At 43.6% G+C, this 22,346-nt stretch overlaps 1 protein-coding gene across 1 annotated transcript; it reads right to left on the reverse strand.

Annotated features, from left to right (window-relative positions):
- Positions 1-2,126: 2,126 nt before the first annotated feature.
- Positions 2,127-21,159, reverse strand: PTPN22 (protein tyrosine phosphatase non-receptor type 22). The gene is made up of 21 exons (XM_013943582.2): positions 21,034-21,159; positions 16,969-17,077; positions 15,955-16,031; positions 14,896-14,991; positions 14,449-14,487; positions 13,884-13,955; positions 13,729-13,788; positions 13,144-13,286; positions 12,433-12,499; positions 11,427-11,504; positions 10,788-10,880; positions 9,227-9,303; positions 7,559-8,319; positions 6,416-6,499; positions 6,146-6,276; positions 5,557-5,584; positions 5,090-5,170; positions 4,670-4,776; positions 3,961-3,991; positions 3,129-3,206; positions 2,127-2,250 (listed from the first exon to the last, which is right to left on the reverse strand). Exons 1-21 carry the CDS (start codon positions 21,118-21,120, stop codon positions 2,186-2,188), a joined length of 2,364 nt encoding a protein of 787 aa, XP_013799036.1. The 5' UTR covers positions 21,121-21,159; the 3' UTR covers positions 2,127-2,185.
- Positions 21,160-22,346: the final 1,187 nt, after the last annotated feature.

The raw sequence follows: 22,346 nt of genomic DNA on the forward strand, positions 1-22,346 counted from the left end.
TCTCCCTCACACACATTTAAATGGCCCGAGCGCCAGGCGACAGCGCGCAGGCGCCGCGCGGCGCCTCCTGGGAGCTGTAGTTCGCAGAGGGGCGCTGGGAAGCGTAGTCCCGCCGCGGACGCATGCGCGGGTTGCCAGCGGGCGGGAGGCGGGCCGCTGGTGGGAGGCCGCGTGCCCCGAATCACGCAGGCGGGTCACGTGCCACCCGCGGCCCCCCCGCGCTAACGGTCCTAACGGTTCTAACGGTCCGCGCCGCGGGGGCCCCGCGGAGTCGCCCGGCCGCGGCCGCCCCCTTTCCCCGTAGCCGGCGCCTGGCTGCTCGCGAGGGGGAGCGCGGGAGCCGCGGCGGGGCCGGTCCTCCCGGGCGCGCTAGACGAACTGCGAAATCCGACTGCACTGACGGGAAGGGCATTTAGTGCGCAATCTGCCACGGGCGTAACCGAGAAAACACTGCTTATAAGGTCACTGTCACGGAAAAAGCACTTAGTCACCCCAAATACAAGACTGACATCAGAGTATTTTGTTCACGCGGCAGTTTAATGTCATGCATATCAGTAATTATGTTAGGAATTCTATAATCCGTGGTTTTTCAACTGCCAGATCAATAAATCCAAGCATGTGAGCCAAATAAACTTTTTATTTTTTACAGCATTTCCTCACACAGGTCTTAAAATGCTTCATAGATTAAATACGGGCCCACTGAATTTTGGTCCAATGTTTCAAGTCACTACGCTGTAAAAGACATTAAATAAAAATAGCTGTCAGTTTTATTCCTTCTGACTTAGTTGCAGAAGTTTTTCTTGTTGATTAAGGCTGCTCTAAATTGAACAGAGGATGGCTCAGGCCCCACAACACAAAGTGCACAAACGATTTACCGACACCTTTGTCCCAACTCCTCTCACTTCTGCCCCAAGTACAGGAGACCACAAAGAGCACAAAGCCTGCAGCATCAGGTTTGTTTACATCCACACTGCTTTCTGACTGGTGTGAGTTATTTTGGTACAGCAAAGAAATACTTGCACCAGGAATATAGATTAGGTAAGGTCTTTTGTTACTTTCTGTTGTGAAAAACAGGTGACTTTGGTGAAAAACAAGGCTGTATTAGCTCCAAGAAAAGTAGCTTTTTATCAGTTTGAGTTCTTTATTCCAGTAGTCATCAATAGATTCTTCTCTGGACCACACTGCATTCCAAACCCTGGAAATATTTGCAATATTTGTTTCCAAATTCCTTTTTTTTTCCTACAGGAAAGCAAGCATATAAAGCAGCTTTCAACATCTTTGCCTCTCTCCACCTCAGATATAAACAGCAGGAAAACAGCTTCCAGATTGGGGTAGGGGGTGTCAGTCTAGAAATCTGTCTACCAAATTATCTGCCTGAAACTTTGTGTGTCTGTGTTGAAGAATCAGAAATCCTTAAAAACTGCATTGCCTTTAAAATACATTTATATTTTGCTTGCTGTACTTTTTTTCAGATGGTGAGGGCAATTAGGCCAGCCAATTATGCAGTCTGTTTACATACGGGTTTACTTTCTATATGAACAATCAAACATCTTAGTCTTACTGACCAAAAATCTAGAAAAAATATCTGACTCACTCAGATGAAAAAAAAAACAGCAAAATTTAATTAACTTACAGAAAAAGTCTTTCTAAAATCTGAGGTGTTAATTCTCTTTTACTCAGAGTACTGTAAACATATAAGCAAATCTAGATCTTTGATTACAGGAGAACTATACATGTAAGTGAAGTTATACAGATGCTACGTTTGCAGCATCCAGATTTGTGTTTTGCTTTGGTCCAGTCCACTGGACTATCATATCATTCCATTGTCTTCACTGGAACCAACTCCCAGTTAACACTGCTTTGTTTCGAAGACTCAAGTCCATCATTTTGAAGTCAATACATCCCAAAACAAGATAAAAATGTCACTTATTAGGATAAAATATCTACTCTTTTTTTCAGCTTCCATTCTGTTGAAAGTTAACTGAAAGTGCCAAGCTGCTGATATTTGTATATTCTTCTTTATTTTAAGACTTCAGTTGATAAAGAATGTGCAAGTAGTGCCTCAGCTGCAAATATTGTGCAACACACTTTGATGTATTTATTCTGGTGAAAATCTTATTGGGAAGAGCACTCAAGGCATGCCAGAAGGACTTCACAAATCTGCAACAGAATCTATAAAGTTTATCTAAATATTCCATGTTGTTGGTGGATTTCTCGGTCCTTTAGGTTTTGAAAATCGATTTGCAAAACCTAGGAACAAAATTATTTTTAATGCAACAAATTCAGTATGTAATTATAGATGTTGATCATGTCATTCCTTAAGATAATATGATATTTGAAAATACTTGTAATTTCAGTTTTCCTGAACTTTGAGATATGCTTGACTTAAAACAACATCCTGTAGCTGCAAGTCAATGGCTGCAAAAGCTATATATAGTCTGTAAATGTGTCTGTCAACAAATACTGTCATTATAACATGAATATCAAGAACATAACTAGATTTTATGCCCAATCTAATACATGACTAATCATTTTAATAGAAGAATTTTAAGGAAAACATAGTGATTCTCCTCTCCTATATTATACAATATTAGGCAGCAGCCTAATGGAAATGTTACACCTTCATATTTATCTTCTGCTCTCTCTGTTACCACATAAAGGCTAAGTCTTTCAGACACAGAAAAGCCAAATACGCATTTTTCTCACTCTTTACACACTGATAAATATTTGTCAGAGTAGGTTTCAGGGTCTGTGTTTTTTAACCTTCCCTGTTCTTTAAACCGGTCATGAATAATGTTGTAAATGTCCAAAACTAATAAGTATTACTTATAATTTTGCAATAAAAGGGCAATGCAGTTTTACACATATCCAAAGGCCTAATTCTTGTGCACGTACAGGGATCAGAAAATTAGGTAGAACACTAGATAATTGCCACAACACCAGATTAAAAGTGTTCAGAAATACAGACAGTATTCAGGTACATTAAATTATGTAGACACACAATTGTTTGGTCCTATTTTCAGGCATCACTTCACCTGGAAGAATTAGAATTCAGCCCGATGCCTGCATTTAGACTTTTAAATAAAATTTACTTATTATATCAAAAAGCAAAGAGAATAAGAACATACCAAAATTAAGAAAAGAGCTTGAATGGTTTGAAGGGGCAGATTCTGATGGTTTTGCCAGTGAAGAGGGACTACAGATACCTAGAAATACAATATTAAACTCAAGGAGTTAGTGACTGTCTTAATTCCCTGAAAAAAGCCAGATTCATGCACACCTATGGGAAAACACATCCTGCCACATGCACAGCAAGGCTAGGCACAGATGCTGTTTCAGCACAAGACAAAGTTGAGTATTTTCCACGCTATCTGAGCTTGAATGCCACACAGTTTTAAATGCATTATTTGCTCATAGAACGGAGTGAATGCACTACCACAATGCAATCTACTGGGAAGATGTTTGCTCAGAAGTGCTTGAACAGTTTTTAAAAGTCTTATTTTCAAGATACGCATTTTAGTTTTATATCAAAGGTAACTTAATAAGAAATTCCATATTTACGCTCCAAATGGACTAAAAAGAATCCAGGATTGGACTCAAGCTGATCACGTGCCCCATAGCCTCCCCTCCTCCCATTTTTAGAGCATTTGTCCCACCACAAAGGTTTGAACGACCTGAAGAATTCTGTAATTTGGATACATTGGAGCTGTCTGCCAGGTGCCCAAAGGGAATCAGAAGGGCTCCACAGCATCCTCATGGTATTCCTAAAACAACTGCTACTCCCAAGATGAGATGGTACTCAGTTAGCCAGCAGAGCTCTATGCACCCTACTCCAAAGTAAGCAGATGTGGAGGGAGTTTCACACTAGACAAGTTCATTTTTTTGAAGAATTTCAGATATTTCTTTATATACTTGCTTAAAGCCATCAGGAAGATGCACATTAGCTTGAGAGAGACTTACTCTTTCTCACATTTTTCAATATTTTCAAACTCTGTAAAAAATGTAAAGAAAAAGAGGGCTTGTTGAAAAAAATTGTAGCAAGCATTAAATCAGCAACTATGATAAAAGGAATTCACTGATCAATATACATGTATTACAGCTCATAAAAAGTACTGTGTGGTGTGTTTGAGACAGCAATGCAGATTTCTGCTATTTGCTTCATCTCTGGCTTTTTTCTAGCCGACACTGAAGCATCCCAGTGATTACAGTTTGTATTCTTCCTGTTTTCTTCAAAAACCAGACCATAACATCCCAAAGTACCATAGCTTATGAGGGTAATTAACTAGGGCAGCAAAAAGAGGAAGCTGGTGATGAGTAGAGTCTGTCCTACTTGGGAATCAAGACTACACTTGGGCAACTTCTCCAAGGAAAAAGGAATTGGCAATTCAAGTGGAGAACAGAGGGCTGAGGCATAACCATTCACATAGGTACGACTGTGTTACTCTGTTCCTGTTGCAGACTGAGGTTTTGTTTGCAGTTTTACAACAAAATACTTTTAATAAACTTCTTTCCTTGCCCTAAATATAAAAATGGTCTCAAAAGCAGGCCACTGCTCTCCTATCATTTTCACACAGTTCACAATAAGAAAGTAACAATAGCTGTAGCTAGAAAGATCACTCCTTCTCATCCTCTCCTTTTTCAATAGCTTTTGTTTTGTATTGCTTTGTACCTTGCTTCTCCTGAAGCATGTCATAGGCTCTTTTGACGGTATTTCAGAAGCTTTGTTCCCCAACTCCCCAGAGCTACTTGTGGAATTCCTTGCAGCAGGCTGCAGACCTGAGAACATACATCAAAACATTTTTAGTGGTCATTCATGAATCTTCCTGCTTTGTTTCTAAGTGCTTTGCTACTGCTTTTCAGTTCCTCTAATGCCTCAGTTCCAGAAGGGAGAAGTGATTGTAATCTTTCCAGCAAGTCCCCTGGTTTCATTTACTTCCTTTATATCTGCTAAACTCTCCTGCAGTTAAGTCCTGAAGCACTACCATTGGTAATGTTTTGAACAAGTGGGCCACAATCTCCTCAGCTATGTACAGGTTTAGGTTAAGTATAAAATCTCAGTTACATGTAGAGAAAATAAATTGTCACTTACTTGCTGCATCGGCAAGAACAAACGACTCCGGGGTTCTTTCAGGAAGCGGAGGAGGAGAGTTAGAGCGATCCCTGTTTATCTCTAAGACGGCAAAGATAAAAGATTTAGTTACCTGGCTTTTCAAAAAATACACTGGCAGTTCAATGAGAGGGCCACAGCAATATAAACTGCATTTATCTCAACCCTTTTAAAGGAAACACACAACATGCAGTCAGAGATGTGACTGCTCTTAGTCTGAGGAGACTGAAAGGAACATCCCAATTAAGGGATGTAGGGTGATGCAGTGGCTGATTAGGAAATACAAAACTACCAGTTCATTTGGTTGCTGAGCTACTTAGTCAGTGAACACAACATATCTGTTGCACTGAGTACTGATCCTAGAGATGTTTACTAAGTCTGTTACCATTTAAAGTAGGTTCAGTAGCAAGCGGACCAAAGGATAGTTTATCTCAACATTAAACTTATACCTGATTGGCAGCTCCGGAGCTTCACACTCTGGAAATGAAAAACAAGGAAGGTATTTGAAATTTCTCCAGCTAAATGCAATTCTCTTACATTCATGCAAGCCAGAGAAGAAGAAATGATGTTACATGCAAACACCCTCCCACACACACCTCCATGCTCCTGTAATGGAAGATAGGCTTACGCCTTATTGTTTCACTTTACGAAGCCATAATTCATCTACGAGATGATCAAAGGACGCTCTTTTTGGATGTGGCACTAACCTAATTTTTGTTCAGCTCCTGTCCGTTCCACAGGATGATGTGAACCTCAGCAGGCCATCTCCTGTCTTAGTTATCCTTCTCTAAAATAGGGACAATATTTTTCCTATTTTGCATGGGATTTTGGACAATAAATTCATGTTTGGAATGAACTAGATATTGATAAGGAGGAGCCTGACTGAGACTGCTTCTTTATTCCTATCCTGAATCCTGAAATAATTTATGGAAAGTACACACTGCCCAAACTAGGGTCTTTCTCACAGAAGCAGGAAACATGATAAGGAAATTGGCATAGTGATAGTGATGGAGAAGAGATAAAAAGCCACTTATTTACCTTACATGGTCTCAGTCTTACTGAGTCATTAAAAACCTCTGAGCGAGACACACCACTCCACTCCAGTGAGGTTCCGATGTTTTTATTTCTGGCTGGGAGCTGAAAATCAGAAGCTGCCAGAGGGAATTCGCCTAGAAATCATGAAACACGAGACATCATTTCTCATCCCAGCTAGCCAGAATAAGGCACTGCTGGATGCTACAGTATTATACAAGCATAAGGAGGGTCCTCAGAGCACATCTCAGTCACTGCTGTGTTAAATGCACTTACCTGATTCACTGACCACAATAAAGGACTCTGGGGTTCGCTCAGGCAGGGGTGGAGGATCATCATCATCCAGCTGTGGCAAGAGGGCTGATTGAGGAGACAAGGACAGATTACCTGCATGGCACCATGTGGCTGGAGAGCTACAGACCTTTGCAGAGACTCTGAGGACTGACTGCTGTTACCCAAACAGGCATCAGAGATTATGATTAAACGCATCTAAAACTCTACTTAAAAATCCAAATAGTTCTCAGTACCACTTCACTTGCTGTTAGATGAGTGCCCCCAAGGGCCTGCTTCCAGCAGTGTTGACAACAGAACTCCCACTGCATAGGAGAAAATTACAAGCATACATCCCCCCCTGCACACATAATCTTACAGCTGGTAGTGCTACTGCAACTTGGCTTTTATTTTAACTCCCATGACTTCCCCAAAGTGTCTAGCATCTGGATAGCAAGAGAGCACTTGCTACACTGAATCCAGAAGGGTCTGAACAGGACAAAGCTCAGCAATGCCAAAGCTGCAGACAAATGGAAATGTTCTGGTCAGGACTGACTAGAAAAGGAATTCTACTGTCCTTACAGGGCAGGAGATAGTTTTAAGGCTACAGACCTAGGCAAGACACTAAAGTTGAACTCCTGGTTCTCTCTGTCTCAGTGGGATGCCAGATTTCCCATGTAGGACTCTTCAGAAAGCACAAAGGAATTTTTATTGACCTGGAAACTAGTTCCCGAACAAAAAAACATTCCTGGCAGCTTTCTGAGTGTTTCTCGGAGCACCCTGCTTTAAGAACTGATCAGCACCAATCCTTGTCTTCCTATGACAGCTGTACAACTTATTAGCTGAGGTGACATGGTAGTCCAGAGCTGCTATATGAAGTGAAACCCAAAATCATGCTGTTCTAAAGATGTTGTTTATTTTTATGGAAAAAATTAAGGCAGGATGAAGCAATGTGAGACCTTGTTCTTCCCTCAGCTTCCACTGGAACTGAAACCCGTTTGAGTTGTTCTGCAGCTATCAAGAGTGCAATACCCTGAAAGAGCAGCTACAGCCCTTTGTGGATGTTAAAGGGCAACACTCTCCACTCCCTCCAGCATAGTGAAATCCAGAGTGAACAAGCCCAACTTGCAACAGTGCTGCACCACTTACTGAGCGAGGATATCCTCTCATCATTCAACAGGGGAGCATGCTGGGACACAGGCCTGGGTGGTGGAGAACTGGTCAAGGCAGGCTGCACTGGGGCAGTCACAGCACAAGAAGGGAAAATTGCATCACGTCCCTCTGCAAAGTGCTCAGTAAACACTGGGGATGCGGGATCATCTGAAGAGAGTGATGAGAAGTAAGGGTCTTCTGCTGAACAAAGGTAGGGATGAGGACATTGCTTACTGTTCCTGTGTCTTGGGGGGCAGTCCACTGCTCTGCTTGAGTGGTTCGTCTCAACAGAGGAAAACCCAGCCTGCTTCTTTACCTGAGAGCTTGAACAACAGGCATTTGGCAACTGTGAACTCAAAACAGGCTTTACATCCCCTCCATCCCATTCCTGGGCTTCTCTCTGCTGTGCCAGCACAAAAGGGGTAGATTTAGTCCGTGTCAGAGGTGCTTTGTCATGAGGCCATCTCCTGCCTATTCCCTTAGGTTCCAGGTTGAGAAGCAGCTGCTCAGAAGAGATGCTGTTGAACTCCAAACTACGGTGTTTCTGGAGAGCTTCCCCCGTGCCCCACTTTTCAGCAGCAACTGCCTTCCCACTGTTGCTGAAGTTCAAAGACCCAAAGGAAATGGCCTGTCTAATGGGAGGGACTCCGTGCCCAAAGCTGTCATGTACTCCTGTGGCAGACAACGACGTCAGGGACGCTTCACTTTGCACCACAGGAGGATAATGTTGATGTACATCCTGCTCCTCTTGCCCTGAGCTGCAATAAAGCACACTAGCATGAAGTCAAAACCATCTAGTACTTAGAAATCTGTTTTGCCTATTAATAAGGCCCCACAACCTTACTCCTAAGAGCAGATCTCTCCTCCAGGAACTTAGAGCTCAGTTTGGCCTCAAGCAACGAGCATATGGAAGGACTATGCAGCCTGATGCCCTATCTGAACACCGTTAAATAGTGAGCAGAGGAAGCCCCGTTACATGGGTAAACTAGTGCAGAAACTGCACATATCTCAATACAGACTATACCAAAAACTAAAACTAGTTACAGAAAGTGGACACATGCAAACGAAAACATGTCCACGGAAGGATCATACCCCTCCGTGAAGCTGCCCATGTCTGGAAGCTAGGCTCTTCAGGCACTCAGTTTTTACAGTAAGAAGCACCAGAATTGGAAAAGGAAAATGAAAGATGCAAACAATCTGGGGGCACCCTGCAGTGTGCACAGTTTCACACAGAGGGCAGAAATGAATGCACTGGGCTGTCTCCAAGTGCATGAGCCTTTTTTTTTTTTTTTTTATACTGCCCTATGAAGTGTTTTCAGTCCATATATGAAACAATTTGTGCAAGCACAACATAAAACAGACCCAGGGAAGAAGAGGAGGAAAGATAATGGAATGATGGAATGAAGAGGAGAGGCTGAGACTCTGTCTCAGAGCCACATCAATAAGAGATGTAGGAATTATGTTAGGAATAAGTCTGATCAAATCAAAGTGGGACTCAAAGGAGTCTGCAGATCCTGTTGACAACTTAACTGAAGTGCAAGATTCAAACTGAATTGTCTCATGTAAAACGCACACACCTATAGCAGAGTACATAAGTGCATCTTCCTGGAATCATATGTATAACTGGAAATACTAACCCACATGATACTTGTGTAATGGCCTTACCAGTTTGGTAATTTCAGAGAATAAATTTCTTCCACTGGAGTCAGAAGTGGCTTGGCTATGAGATGCTTTGTTTGAATCTAGTGAAACAAAAAGATTAGAATATAAGACAGTGAAGAAGAAGAATGCAGAGAACACAAAGATGCTATTTCAGGAGATGAAATTTGTGCCAACTACTTTTAATTATTAATGCAGTTTGGAAATGACAAACACCAAGTTGGAGCTGAAAATGGAGGACAGATCCTCCTGAACAGCTCTTTCTGTCAGTACCTTTTTGAAATGACAGTACAAAGGGCCATATAACAATCCAGCTGCTCTAAACACCTTTAAAAGAGCCTGAGCAGACAACTCTGCCTTTACACCTCCACACAGGCATTCAGTCTGGCTATGCAGGAGCTGGTTTCATTTATGACACTTCCGCACATGACCATCCCCCATGCTCTACAAAGTGCTTTCAGAGGGCAGTGAGGTTTCCACAGGCGAGAGGTTTGGCCAGGAGCTATAGAACCACATCCGGACTTGAACCGTTTTCTGTATTTTATGTCAAGCTAGTCTCCTATCTCCTTGGCTTACAGACTATCCACAGCACATGAGAAAAAGGCTATTGCCAGCTATTTTCTCTCTCAGCCCTGTCTTGGAATGAATACCATGTGAATACCATGGCAATACTGAGGTGCAGATCCCATTGCAGGATCCTGTTCCCAACTCTTTAGACAAAAGGTTCTGACAAAATAATCTAGCTGTAACTTTTCAGCCTTTGCCTAAGAACGGCAATGCATTTACTTCAACAAGATTGCAAACAAGTACACAGACAAGGTAAGATTCATGCCAACAATCAGAGAAGAAAGGCAAGACCAAAGAAAAGCCTAACCATGGATGTGTTGATGTTCCTGTTTGTGCCAATTCATACCAACAACATTTCACTCTTCCTCAGAGGTATATCAGATTTGATAGTCTTTGGCATGGGTTTTCACATGCTACTTTAGCCTACTCTTTCCCACAGACATGCTGTAATGCTAGTTATCTTGCTAGAATACCACAATCCAAATTCTCTGTGTTGCAGTCTGATGCTCTCAGCCATACTGCCGTGTGCACCCAAGCTTCCTGAACTAGACTGAGACTCATTCTTGCTTGCAAACACTCCATGAAACCAAGTTTCACTGGGATGTCCACATGAAAATCAGCCACTACTGGAGAAAGTTGATGCTTTTCTATTCATTCATTACATCAAACAAATATAAAACTATATAGGAAACAGTTCTGAGACAGAAGAAAATTTAGCTCTCCCTTGGGGCCAACTGCTGTGATAATCAAGGAAACAGCTGGAAATTTTTAAATGAATTTTTTAAATGAAAAAACAGGTGAGAAATGGGGGTCACATAAAGGACCTCCATAGACTGGAGGCCTCTGTCACAATGTAATTATGAATAAATAGGACATACAGGGTAGAAAACAAGGCCCTTCCTTCCAGGTCTGCAGAGGAGAGCTTTGCAGGAGGAATCTAGGTCAAAGCTGGCATGCCTGAGACTGCAAAAGGCAGTGTGTTTATATTGGAGACTTTTACCTGTGAAGCAGCAGAATCTTCTTGGGCATCAAATGCTTTAATCTGCCTTTTCAGGAGTTCAATCACAGCATCATAAACCAGCTCATACTGCTCCTGCATTCCGAACAAATAAAGCAGACATGAGAGCCAGCACAAGCAGTACTTGTAAATGGTCATCTGTTACCCAAATCAAACAACATCAGCTCCTAAGAAAATTTGCCACTTTCCGGTCCGTAGGCAGGACAAATTCTCAGAAGAGATGGAAGCCACAACTTTCAAAGCGTTGAGGCTGAAGCATTTGTTTTGGTGTTGGCAGCACAAACAGCACTGTTTTTCACTGCATTTCCTCTTCAGTCTGTCTCAGCTGAGAACAGTTCCCACTTTATTTCTTGGACAGTCACTTTTTTCACAATGTAAGTATTCAATATATGCAACTGAAAACACTAAGCTATTCCAGCTGTCTACAAGGAAATGGTCAGCTACCAAATTCATTTCTGCTAAATCATTCTTCTGTTTAGAAGAGGAACCTGTAAGAACATTAACAAATCCAAGTTCTCAGCAGTGCAACAATTCTACATTTCAATCTTGTGAACCCTCCTGGACAGAAGTTGAGGTTTCAGTATTGAGAGTATACCAGTTGACAAAGTTTTCTGCATGTACCTTGGTTTGCACAATTGAAGGCCTTTGTGTGCGCATTTCCTGGATCAGACTAAAAATACTGAAGTTCACTGGAACAATCTTGCAAGAAAGAGAAAAGATAAAAAAATTAAAGACAGGTATAATTCCAAGCAGCTTCCAAGTCATGATGCAGTTTAGACCAGGGCCAGAAAATCAGGCCTGTTACTGCAAGAACTTTTAACAAAGGACCTGCTTAAAATGCCACCTTTGATTATGAGCTATTTGACCTCCTCCCTCCTGTCTTGCAGTCCACAGAAAATACCCTTCTTTGATAACAGCATTGATAAAATGGATAACAGCTGTGACAAAAAGCTGTGACAAAAAGGACAAAGGACAAGATACTGATTTCATAGCATCCTGCTCCATCTAGACCAATGGATTCAGGGTTACTATGATATAGAAAATAGACACTCCTCAGAATTCCAGAAACCTGACACAAAGCCAGGGATTACTTCACTGTTAAAAGATACATTTTTACTGAAGAGTCAAAGCAAAGCAAGATGTTAATTTGGAAACCCTGGATTTCTGCTACTACAGTGTTGCGGGTCAAATACATGTAGTAAACTTGTACTGCAGACTGAAGGCCAAAGCAGAGCCAAGCCCTGTGATCTCAAGATCAGGCTACAAAGGAGAGAGAGGTTTCTACTCTATCTGTACACTTCAGACCACTTCATAGCATTGGGAGCTATTCACATCAGGGTATGGAAGGAAGGCAAGTCTAGCAATGACAATGGACAGCACGTGCATGATGGAGAGCCTAAACAGGGAGAAAAAGCACAAAGTGGATATTAAGACTCACCAGTTTGGCCATTGTTCTTCAGTCAGACTACAGGGAGTTCTTATTTACAGTTATTATATGAAATACATCTGAATGCAGTAAAATTGGGAATAAGGAGAGAAAGAAAGAGAGAGAGGGAGAGACAGACAGAGATGCACAGGAGCTACATACAAGTGTCATTTGAATGCGTAAGAAAAGACTGACACTTACTCCGTCCTTCAGCAGCTTTCGGGTGTAGTCAATAGCACAGATGACTCCTGTTCTCCCACAGCCAGCACTGCAATGAAAGTCACATCAAGGTTTCTAGCAATGGTCATTTTGAAAATATCCACAGTCCCCTGTGAACCCTATCCCTCAAGCCACTGTTAGGAATCTCACAAGGACAGCTGCCTCACGTTCACATGCACATCTCCATAAGGGCGCTAGCCCCTGGTCCCACTGCACAGTTTGCAGCAGAGCAGAACCTCCATCCCACACTACGGACAATGCAGACCAACACTTCTACTCCTGGTGGCAGCTTTACTCGGTCTCACATAAGACCATACCCTTCTCCTTCACCTGAGAACAGCTCTGCTGCAGGGAAGAAAGCCCATCTCATACTCCTGTGAGCAATTCTTCAGTCCTGCTGTGGTGACCAACCTACACACAGAAATGCATAGTATTCTTGGTCTCTTAACTATATATACTGTCCCTGGCCTGTCATTACTTATCTCTTTTCCTGATATCCAGCCATACTAGTTGCTCACAGGACACTTTTATCCTTAGAACTTCCTGAGAGGAACTTGGCTCAAGTCTTGTAAAGAAACAGATGTATGACAAAGGAACCCAGGCACCCACCTGTATGGACTCTCATAAAGCAAATGAGAGAGAAACTAGGGTGGAACCAACAGCACTTCCCTTGTCAGTGCATGAAACACCCACCTGCAGTGGATGCAGAGAGGAACGTTGTCATCTGGCTGGTAGCAACGAATCTCACAGATGAGCTCCAAAATGGGATCAATGGAAGAGGGAACATCATGGTCTGGCCAGTTTTTATAGTGGAAATGATAGATGGTGCGGATTTCCTATAAAAGAAGAGCAGCACTGGCAAGGGACTGGTCTATGCCACAAAATAAGATTCTGCCTCAATGCTTATATGGGCACAGACTTCAGAAATCAACAGAGCAAGTGAAAGCTGCAGCCACCTCTAATTCCCTTCTATATCGGTAGACAAAGGCAGCAGGTTAGCAGTGCATTTTGTAACTGTTCTTGGAGACCTTGTCATTTTATGACATTCCGAATATTACCTGCTAACTGCCTCTCTGATCCAGGGTCTGATAAACAGCTTCAGAAATTAAGGTTTGAGATTTAATTACTTTTCTATGTCATTACTGCAACTACTGTGAAATCCAAATAGCATAATGAGGGGCATAAAATTTTCTGCACAAAGTGCCCCATATTTTAATATATTATTTATATAATAAAGCTAGCCAAGTTGCATTTCCTGCTTTGACCTTTCCTACTTACTTCATTCAGGGTCACCTTTAAAGTTCTAATCACATATTCATTTTTCTTGTCTTCAGCTTCCTGCAGAACAATAAGTTAGAGTCACATTTGCTTCAGATGACATTACTTTCCAATGCACATGATGTGATATGGCATTAAGAGGCAGATATACTCACACAGGCAATGGAGAAAGGACCACACTGCAGGGAAGAGTCACCCACCTCTACCCAGTACCGCTCACACTTTTTCTGTTGCAAGAAGCAGGAAGTCTGTGGTTATTCACCACTTGTCTACCTGCACTGTTTCCTGTCTTACCCTGCCTGACAAAACTCATGCTAAGAGGCCTACTTTTTGCTGCTGACCAGCCTCTAGTCTCCCCCTTGCCTGGAGTCATCAGGACAGGAATTAGACCTGTGACAATTTCATTTGTAGATTATCTGTGCTTGTTTCTGACTGCCAGAACCACAGCTCTGTGTGCAGCTACACAAAGGGGCTTTGTGGGAGGAGAGGAGGAAGGATGCAGGGGTGTTTGGGTCTTGCTTGTGTTTTTTTTTCCTTCAGAGAGACTAGTTACACTCCTGAAGGTGGTTTAAGAATCTGCAGCTGGCAACTCCAGCAGTCAAGGAATAATTTGTATCAAACAGAAACTTGACGTCCTTAATGAGATTTTATAGAAATCTGTGTCCCTCCTCCCTGCCCTGACACTGTCTCAGCAGAGGCCGTCTCTGACACATTACTCACCTTTCCCATTTCAAACTCCATACAAGCCATGACCACAATCTGCAGAAAGAAAGTTTGTCAGAAAAGTCTGAACACAAGTTTCTTATCCAGGCAGAAAAATTACACTCATCATCTGGGGGGCACTTATCAGCCATGAGGAAGTTGCTTGGACTCTCTTCCTCACAGGTCCACCCTGTTGGGTAAATCATACTCAGGACATCATCCACTGCATGGGCACTCAGGGCCCCCATGCAAGGGCAGCCACGAGCGGCGCCCATGCCTCAGCATGTGTGTGATGAAGGCTCACAGGAAAGATGCAGGGCATAAGGGACATCTGGGCACTCCCACCATGACACTCCCACTATCCAGTTCATCGCAGAGGAGATGAGGTGGCTTTATATACAACTCAAAAAATATATATATATATTTATATATATATATATATATATATATAAATTTGCACCTTACCAGGACTTCATACTCCCAAATCATCCTCCAGAAGTCAATGACAGTAGTGGAAAGAGGACCCTGGGTTGCAATATATGCTCTTGGCCCATAGACGCCCTAAAATTGCATTCAGATTAGACATGGAGAAATATTTGCATAGTTCACTACAAGAAACTAATATCATCCCTCTTGCTGAATCCTATTTCTATCCAATGACAAAAGCCCATTAAAGACTTAGAAAGGCTTTTATACAATTAAATTTTAGGCATCTAAATTAAATTAATTAAATAACTTGTGAAATGTTCCCAAAGGCAGAATCCAAGCCAGGGAGATGCGCTTGAGGTGAGACCTACTCCCGAAGACCACTGTTTCTTTCAGTGCCTTTGTGGGAGCTTGGAGGAAAACATCCCAACAGCGGATCCAACCCTGCAGCATGCAGTCTGGCACACATGTGACTGCTGGCTGAAGAGAGAACCCTGATCCTTTCGTGAAGGTGTGTGCTTCTACCGACAGGTCACACAAAGCCCTCAGTAGTGATGGCAGAGATGGAAGGAAACCTGTCACAGAAGGGTCCAGAGCCCAGGAGAACCTCAACACACATAGAGCTCTTCCTAGAGAACCGGCCGGTGCTGGCCTGCCCTGTTCCCTGCCCCTGCAGTGGCTCTCAGCACTGCTGTGGTGCAAAGTTTCCTGCCTGAGCCCTGGTTTCAGGCAGGGTGATTCTGGCTGTGGGCTATTTTGCACCACTGTCACCCACCAAAGGCAGTAATGCTGATAAGGACGTCAGGGCTGTGAGCCGCAAACTGTTCCACCGAACATTAGCGCACGTCCCTTGCCTTATAGCCTGGTGCCTCTGTACTGCAAGGAGCATTTCTGATGGGCTCACTGATTATACACACATATTCTCCAGATCAAGGCACAATTCCTTACGTACTCCCTATTCTGCATTATCCTGGTGCACAGCAGGACCTACGTCTGGTCCTCTCAACTTAGCACAGCTGCAGGTCGCAACTCCACTAGGCAACAGACAGCTGCTACAAACACCTTTCTGCTGCAAAACACCATGAAATAAGGCAATACCTTGATGAAGTTGGCATTGATGTAATGAGAATCTGCATCTGATGTGATCAGGGACAGCTCCACTCTGCTGTGGTCAACTGCAGGCACAAAGGGGAAAGAAGAAACAGCAACAACAGTTACTGCTTGTCTACCACAGTAGCACCGTGGGCTAGGGGCTCCTCAGGCTGCAGAATGAGGTGCTTTGGAGGAGCCCATAATCTGAGAGCTCTTCCCCAGAGCAGACAAGGAATGGCTGTGCAAGTACCTAACGCCTCCTCCTGCAGCTGCTGGTGGCCCCATACAGACCTGCCGTTGTCTACGTGTGGGCAGCAGACAGGGATGCTCTCTCCCACCGAGCAGTAGCGCAGGCACAGGCAAGAGCTGCAGCTGCTGCTGCTACCCCAGCACAACACTGTTCTCTGACCATGGAACAACCCAAGCACAGAGTCTCCCTGCACTCAAGTCTTACAGGCTCCAACGAGGTCTGTGGATTTAGGGTTTTTTTTTTTTTCAAGCTAGAACGGATCAAAGGGACAGTCTGCTCTGATCGTAGCTTGGCATACAGGGCAGAATTTCCTTTGGAGATTCCTGCACCAAGCCAGGACAAACCACAGCAGTTTTCGCTTGTGGCTTGCTTTGAGCTAGATGCCATAAGAACACGTGGCTAAAGAGAGCCTCTTCCATGGCATTAGTACGTCATGAAGACATCTTTCTCCAAAGCCCTTCTCTACAAGATCTTGCAAAACAAGTGGTTGCCATGTTATCCAGAAAGCTTCCAAGGATAACCAACAGAGGATGTTTCCTAGTGAATAGAAAAATTTCAATTTCTAGAAAACATGTCCCAAAATCTTTCAGAGCATACTCTGATACAGTCAAAGATGAAGCCTTAAATCTGAGCAACAGAATTCAAGGCCAACTAGCAGGCAGTGATACTCTCACATGCAAGCAATCATGCAGGCAGATACTCGAGGAAGAGCAGAATTGAGCTAGCAAAAAAGAAAGACTGAATAGGAACATTTGCCGTTTCCAACCTACAGGGTAAGATGTCCTTGTATCTGTTCTTCTTGATGTTCTCTGGTTGCTCAGATGCTGCTGTAGGGTAGATTTTATCCGATCTGTACTTTGTTGACTGTTTTTTCAGCTTCTGCGATAAAAGAACGGAACAAATTACAGCAAACGTGCTACATACAACATACTACTAGAGAGCATGTGTGCAGATCTCTGGGGGTCAGGCTCACCACCACAAAGCGAGGTCTGCACATTTAATTCCTTCCTGAATGGCTTTTTTCAAGGTACTCAGAGCAAGAATAGAGACACAGGAGTCACCTGAGAGACCCAGCAAACACTTCTGAAGAATGGAAAGTGTGTGCTGAGGCAGTGGCCACAAGAGGTTCAGTCATGCAGGCTTCTGAAGTGAAATTATGCCTTTATATAGAACATAGAGCATCTCCCTCACAAATAGGTGAGACACGGGGGACTCACTCTCAGTATAAATGGCACCCAGTCAAGAAGCAGTAACGATATTAAAACACCTCTAACAAATGACATCAGAAAAGACGGATAAAGCAATTGATTTTTCTCACTTTGGCAAAGATGCTCCCATTCCTAACTGCAAACAGCAATGGTCAAGCAATTACAGCAGCACAAGAAATCAGAGCAAAGTAGTTCCATACACTGATGAAACAGAGAGAAAAAGAAGCCCTAGGATACACCATTAGAGGTATGAATCTCTAGTCTCTCAGTCTCTCTCAATTCCAGGCTAAAGCTCCTGCAGTCCTGGAGAGTTCATGTGCATTTTTCCTGACAAAGCCTAGAATTTGATTTCACTGACATTAGTCTGTTTAAACACACAGTTTGTTCATTACCATCACCTTTGAAAGTACCATTTTATTCTTGTTGTATTTTTTCTTTTGTAATGTTATTGTCTGCCCAACCATTTTTCTTGCCTCCAAGCAATGGTTTTGATTTCAAACAAAAAGCCATTTCTCTAATAAGTATCTCTGCGGTTTGACACTCTGAAGAGCTAGTCTCACTTTCCTACCACCTGAAGCCATGCCTTCACAGACCTTCTGTTGAGCATTATTGCTGGGGTCCAGAGAACCAGGCTGAAAAGGGAAAACCCTCAGCATTGTGCACATTTATGAAAGAAGTGTGTGCAGGAGTGAAAAGCAAAGAGGAGGAACCACTGGCACACCTGAGTCGCCAGGAGGTGACACAGGCTCTCTTGCCTTGCCTATGCTCCTCATTAGCAGCTGGGGTTGCTAACAGGAAGTGGAAATAATGGCTCAGTCACTCATACGGCAGAGGAAAAACAGAGTCTGCTGGTCTCAGGGTCGCTGGACCAAAATAGCTCAGTGGTCAAAGGGGTTTAGCGTGAAAGAGATGGCATTTCCCTCCTGCTGGTATGGACAAACTCTTTCCAGCACGTTTGAGGGCATGCAGGCTGTGAGCTCCGACATGATGGTGCACAAACCAGTGTTCTGCGAGTGCCTCATCATCTCAGGGCCCTGATTTTTGAGTGCTCAACATGAATCGCTTCAAGGGTCAGTTTGCAGACAACACCAATGACCTTCCCAATGGAGCTCACAAGCATCCGTATTTCAGTTCTCCCCAAAACTTCCTGCCATTTTAGAGAATCCTGGCCTCTGTCCTTACGCGCTGCAGGCCTGACATACTAGCTGCTGCAGGAGAGCGGCAAAACTCCCCTCGACTCCAGCCTGCTCTGGACCAGCACCCTCTGGAACATGACACCCTTCAGGGCTCGTATGCATAAAATTACAGAATGATGATACTGGCAAAAGGCCAGAGCAATCAGGAGATGGAGGGCTTTACAGCTCATATATATTTGATCAAGCCAAGCAACCCCTTAGCAGTACTGCAGATGAAAGGTATATACAGCAGGATACATCTAATCCACAGTATTTCTGTGCATGGAAATTCAGATTCAGATCCAAGTCAGAGTTGCTGTTTTTTAACATTAAACTGCAGCTTTTTAAACCCTAAATCCTGCTGCTCCCCAGATAAAATACTGCAAGAGCAGCATTTCACTGACCTGGACAGAATGAGTCAGGGAGAGGGTGCAGGAGGCACAGGACGGTCCACGTGTCCGGTCTCCATTAATCAAGAACATGGGGACACACACAGTGTGACAGAACTCGAGGAAGCAGGTGAGCAGCAGAATGTTTTCACAGACGATACATCCATGTAACCTCTTGAGTTATTCTGCTGTATGGTTGCATCCTCCCCCTGCCTCCTTCCAATGCAACCCCAACTGCCAGGGTAAGCTTTCAGGGAAGGGGGTTGGAATCACTTAGCACTAAGACCAGCCTTCTCATAGCTAAAGCTCTGAATCACCTTACTTTTCTGTCCCTGCAGAATTTGACATAAAGCAGCTTGGGAAATGGCTACATGTGAGAAAGTAAGTGAGAGCAGCAAGGATCAAACTCTGGCTGTGAGACTGCACAAACAGAAAATGGGGACTTAAACAAAAAATCCCTGTAATTTACAGCAGCAGCATCACAATTTACATGTACAAATGCTTCTTCACACAAAAAGAGGGAAGACGGTAGGATGGAGAAATAAGATTGCACATTTCTGCCAAGTTTGGAAATGTGGGCTGTCACAGCTGTCTGTTAAGGTTTTGGCACTTGCAAAAATGGCAGGAAACTCTGGCCATCTTTGGGAAAATCTCTTCCCAGTACAAGAGGAAATACAGCCCTGACCACTTCTACCCACCATCTTTGCCAGAACATTAGCTGTACACTTGGCTGCTGGAACTAGCACATGCACCCAGACTCAACACCCCTGCAGCCTCCCACCGCACAGTACAACCCCAGAGTGGCAGCGAGATGGGGAAATTCAGCAGCCAATGACAGTGCTTTGTTCCATGGAACAACAGGACTGTTACTGCAGGCTCAGATTAATCACTTCCCTCTGGCCCAGACACCTGGAAATCAAGCACAAAACTTTTCCCAGGCATTTGAAGTGCAAGTCTTCACTGGTAGGACAAAGCAGGGTCTGGATCTCATGGGGACTCCTAAATAACCCCTGAACTTTCCCCAGAGATCTCTACCTGATACAACCTGTTTCTGGAGGGGTTTTACCCTTCCCTACTTCTTCTAAATCTCGGCAATGCCTTTTCTCCTCTGAGCAGCCCAAATAGCCTGCCTCCAGCTGATACATCAAAAACACTCACCAGATCCCAAATACATTTCCTACAAGTTTCTAGAGCTATCGGCTCTAACTGTGAGACTGTGGATTGCAGTCTAAGTCTCATCCCTGCCACCTAAACAAAGACGGGAGAGAGCTTACAGATTGGAACACTGTATAGACCTCAGCCACATAGGCAGTGCAGAGCACAGGTGAAGATGACAGCTATCAGTAATTTTTGCTGCTGTTGCCTTTAGGGAAGAAGAAACTTGTTTCCAAGGGTAGCCAGATACACTAACAAACATTACAGCGCTCATTCCAGATGGATGCACGAGCGTTTCCATGTAAACTAGTGCAGCACCAGAGCTTGGAGAAACTGCCAGTGTGGCTATTCAGATTACTGTTTCCTTCATGCCTTGGCCAAAGTGCCAAATATCAATGGGACACAGAACTGTCCAGAAACACAAGGCATTTATCTGAATATCTGCTCCTTATTCTGTGGGGTATGTGCGTGTGGGGGGCTTTCTAGTGAAATGAAAAGATCTATCTCAAGTGGCGACTAGAGATTCCTGACAGAAACAGATATATCACAGATACAACAGATTGCAACGGGGAGAAGAGGCAGTGGCACTATACTCCTCACTATACTCCCAATTGTATTACCAGGGCAAAGTGAAACCGTATCTTGACAAATGTATTCACAAAGGAGGAAACAGGAAGCACTCGGATAATTATTTAAAAAACAGTTTTACTTTGAATACAAACTATTAAGTTGTTCTTCTGTCTTTACATTCTTTTTGCTCTAGTTAACTCCTGCATCTCATTCGGCTCTAAAATTTATAAAGAAATCTTACTGTCACATGCAAATCTTGTCCCAGTTTGGGGAGAAGTGACTGAGAGGTTCCCTTTAAAATCAACTGAGACACAGAACTGTGCCTTAAGCAAACTTACCAAAAACTCGTCTACAAATGCTTCTTGGTTGAGCTTCTTGCTTTGGGCCCTTTCCAGGTTTTGCAGCAGAATTTCCCTTTGGTCCATGTTGCAAGAGACAGAGCGAGACTGGTCTGCCAAACCTGGGAACGGACATGTCAAATGCGTGTCACAGCGGAAAGCACCAGCCTGGAGAGCACTTGCTGCAGGCTGTGGTTTACTGACTTCATCACAAGTCTTAAAGGAAATTAGTGCGTAACAGATACCGTGGTCAAATAAAAAAAACAAAACACAACCTGGGGCCCTAGCGCCTCCTTTTTAAACCACCTGCAATTCACTTGTGCCCCCACAGAAAGGATAAGCAGCACTAAGCCAGGCTCTTCAGCCTCTTCTGCCACCCAGCTTTCATCCTACTGCTTTCACAAGCAAACCTCACTCAATGTTCAGAGAGCTGTACGCTGCGGAGATGACAGGTCTGCCAGAACATATGACTGCCAGACTCGCTCGCTCTCTCTGCAGTGCCTTGGCCCTTGGCACCCAGTGAAAGGCATGACACCTCCCTCTCTGGAGAGGCATGCTGGCTATATCCCATGCCCAGGCTTCCCTGCTAAACCATGAAACATTCAAACAGCACTACTTTTCAGACAGCCTCAGTGAACTCTGGAAAGCCACCTAAGGAGCAGAGATTTACATCAGCCTGAAGAAGCCACACGGCTGTCAGAGAGATGTTACTACAAGTGTACAAACTACTTCACTCATGTTTCCATGAACCTCTACCCCAGACAGGGATATTTACACCATTATTGAGCCAAGTGATTGTCCAGCCAACAAAGCAGTCTAACTTGAAGCAAACACGCTGCCCCAGGTGTCTCTTGGCTGGGATGTGTCTCCTGTGTGTCCAATTGCTTCCTGTATATTGTACAACAATGATCAGAAATTGGGGATCAGAGGCAGTTTCCTCAAAATCTGACTTCTCGGACTGATGAGAACCCATTTGAGTCTCACAAGCATTCAACAATACGAGATCTCCTTTGCTGAGAGACTTGCCCAAGTCATAGCGTGTTCCAATTCCCATGTTCCCTCACTCATTCTGCATTAACTCAAATACAGACATTACTCCTTAGGCCCAAGCTGTAGCCTACTACAAGGATTGCCTCAACTACAGCATACTAATCCAGGACTGTCTATTCATTTTTACAAAAGCTTTAAATAAAGCCATTTTACAGTTGTGTCAGCAAAACATCAGCTTTTGTAAAGTTGTCTAAAATTGGATTAAAAAACCTAGTATCCAGTGAATTCTTTCCAGTCCTTTTGCATATGCGGTCAGCAGTGAA

The sequence above is a fragment of the Apteryx mantelli genome, chromosome 25 (genome assembly GCF_036417845.1).
Source record: "Apteryx mantelli isolate bAptMan1 chromosome 25, bAptMan1.hap1, whole genome shotgun sequence".
In the NCBI taxonomy this organism is placed as follows: domain Eukaryota; kingdom Metazoa; phylum Chordata; class Aves; order Apterygiformes; family Apterygidae; genus Apteryx; species Apteryx mantelli.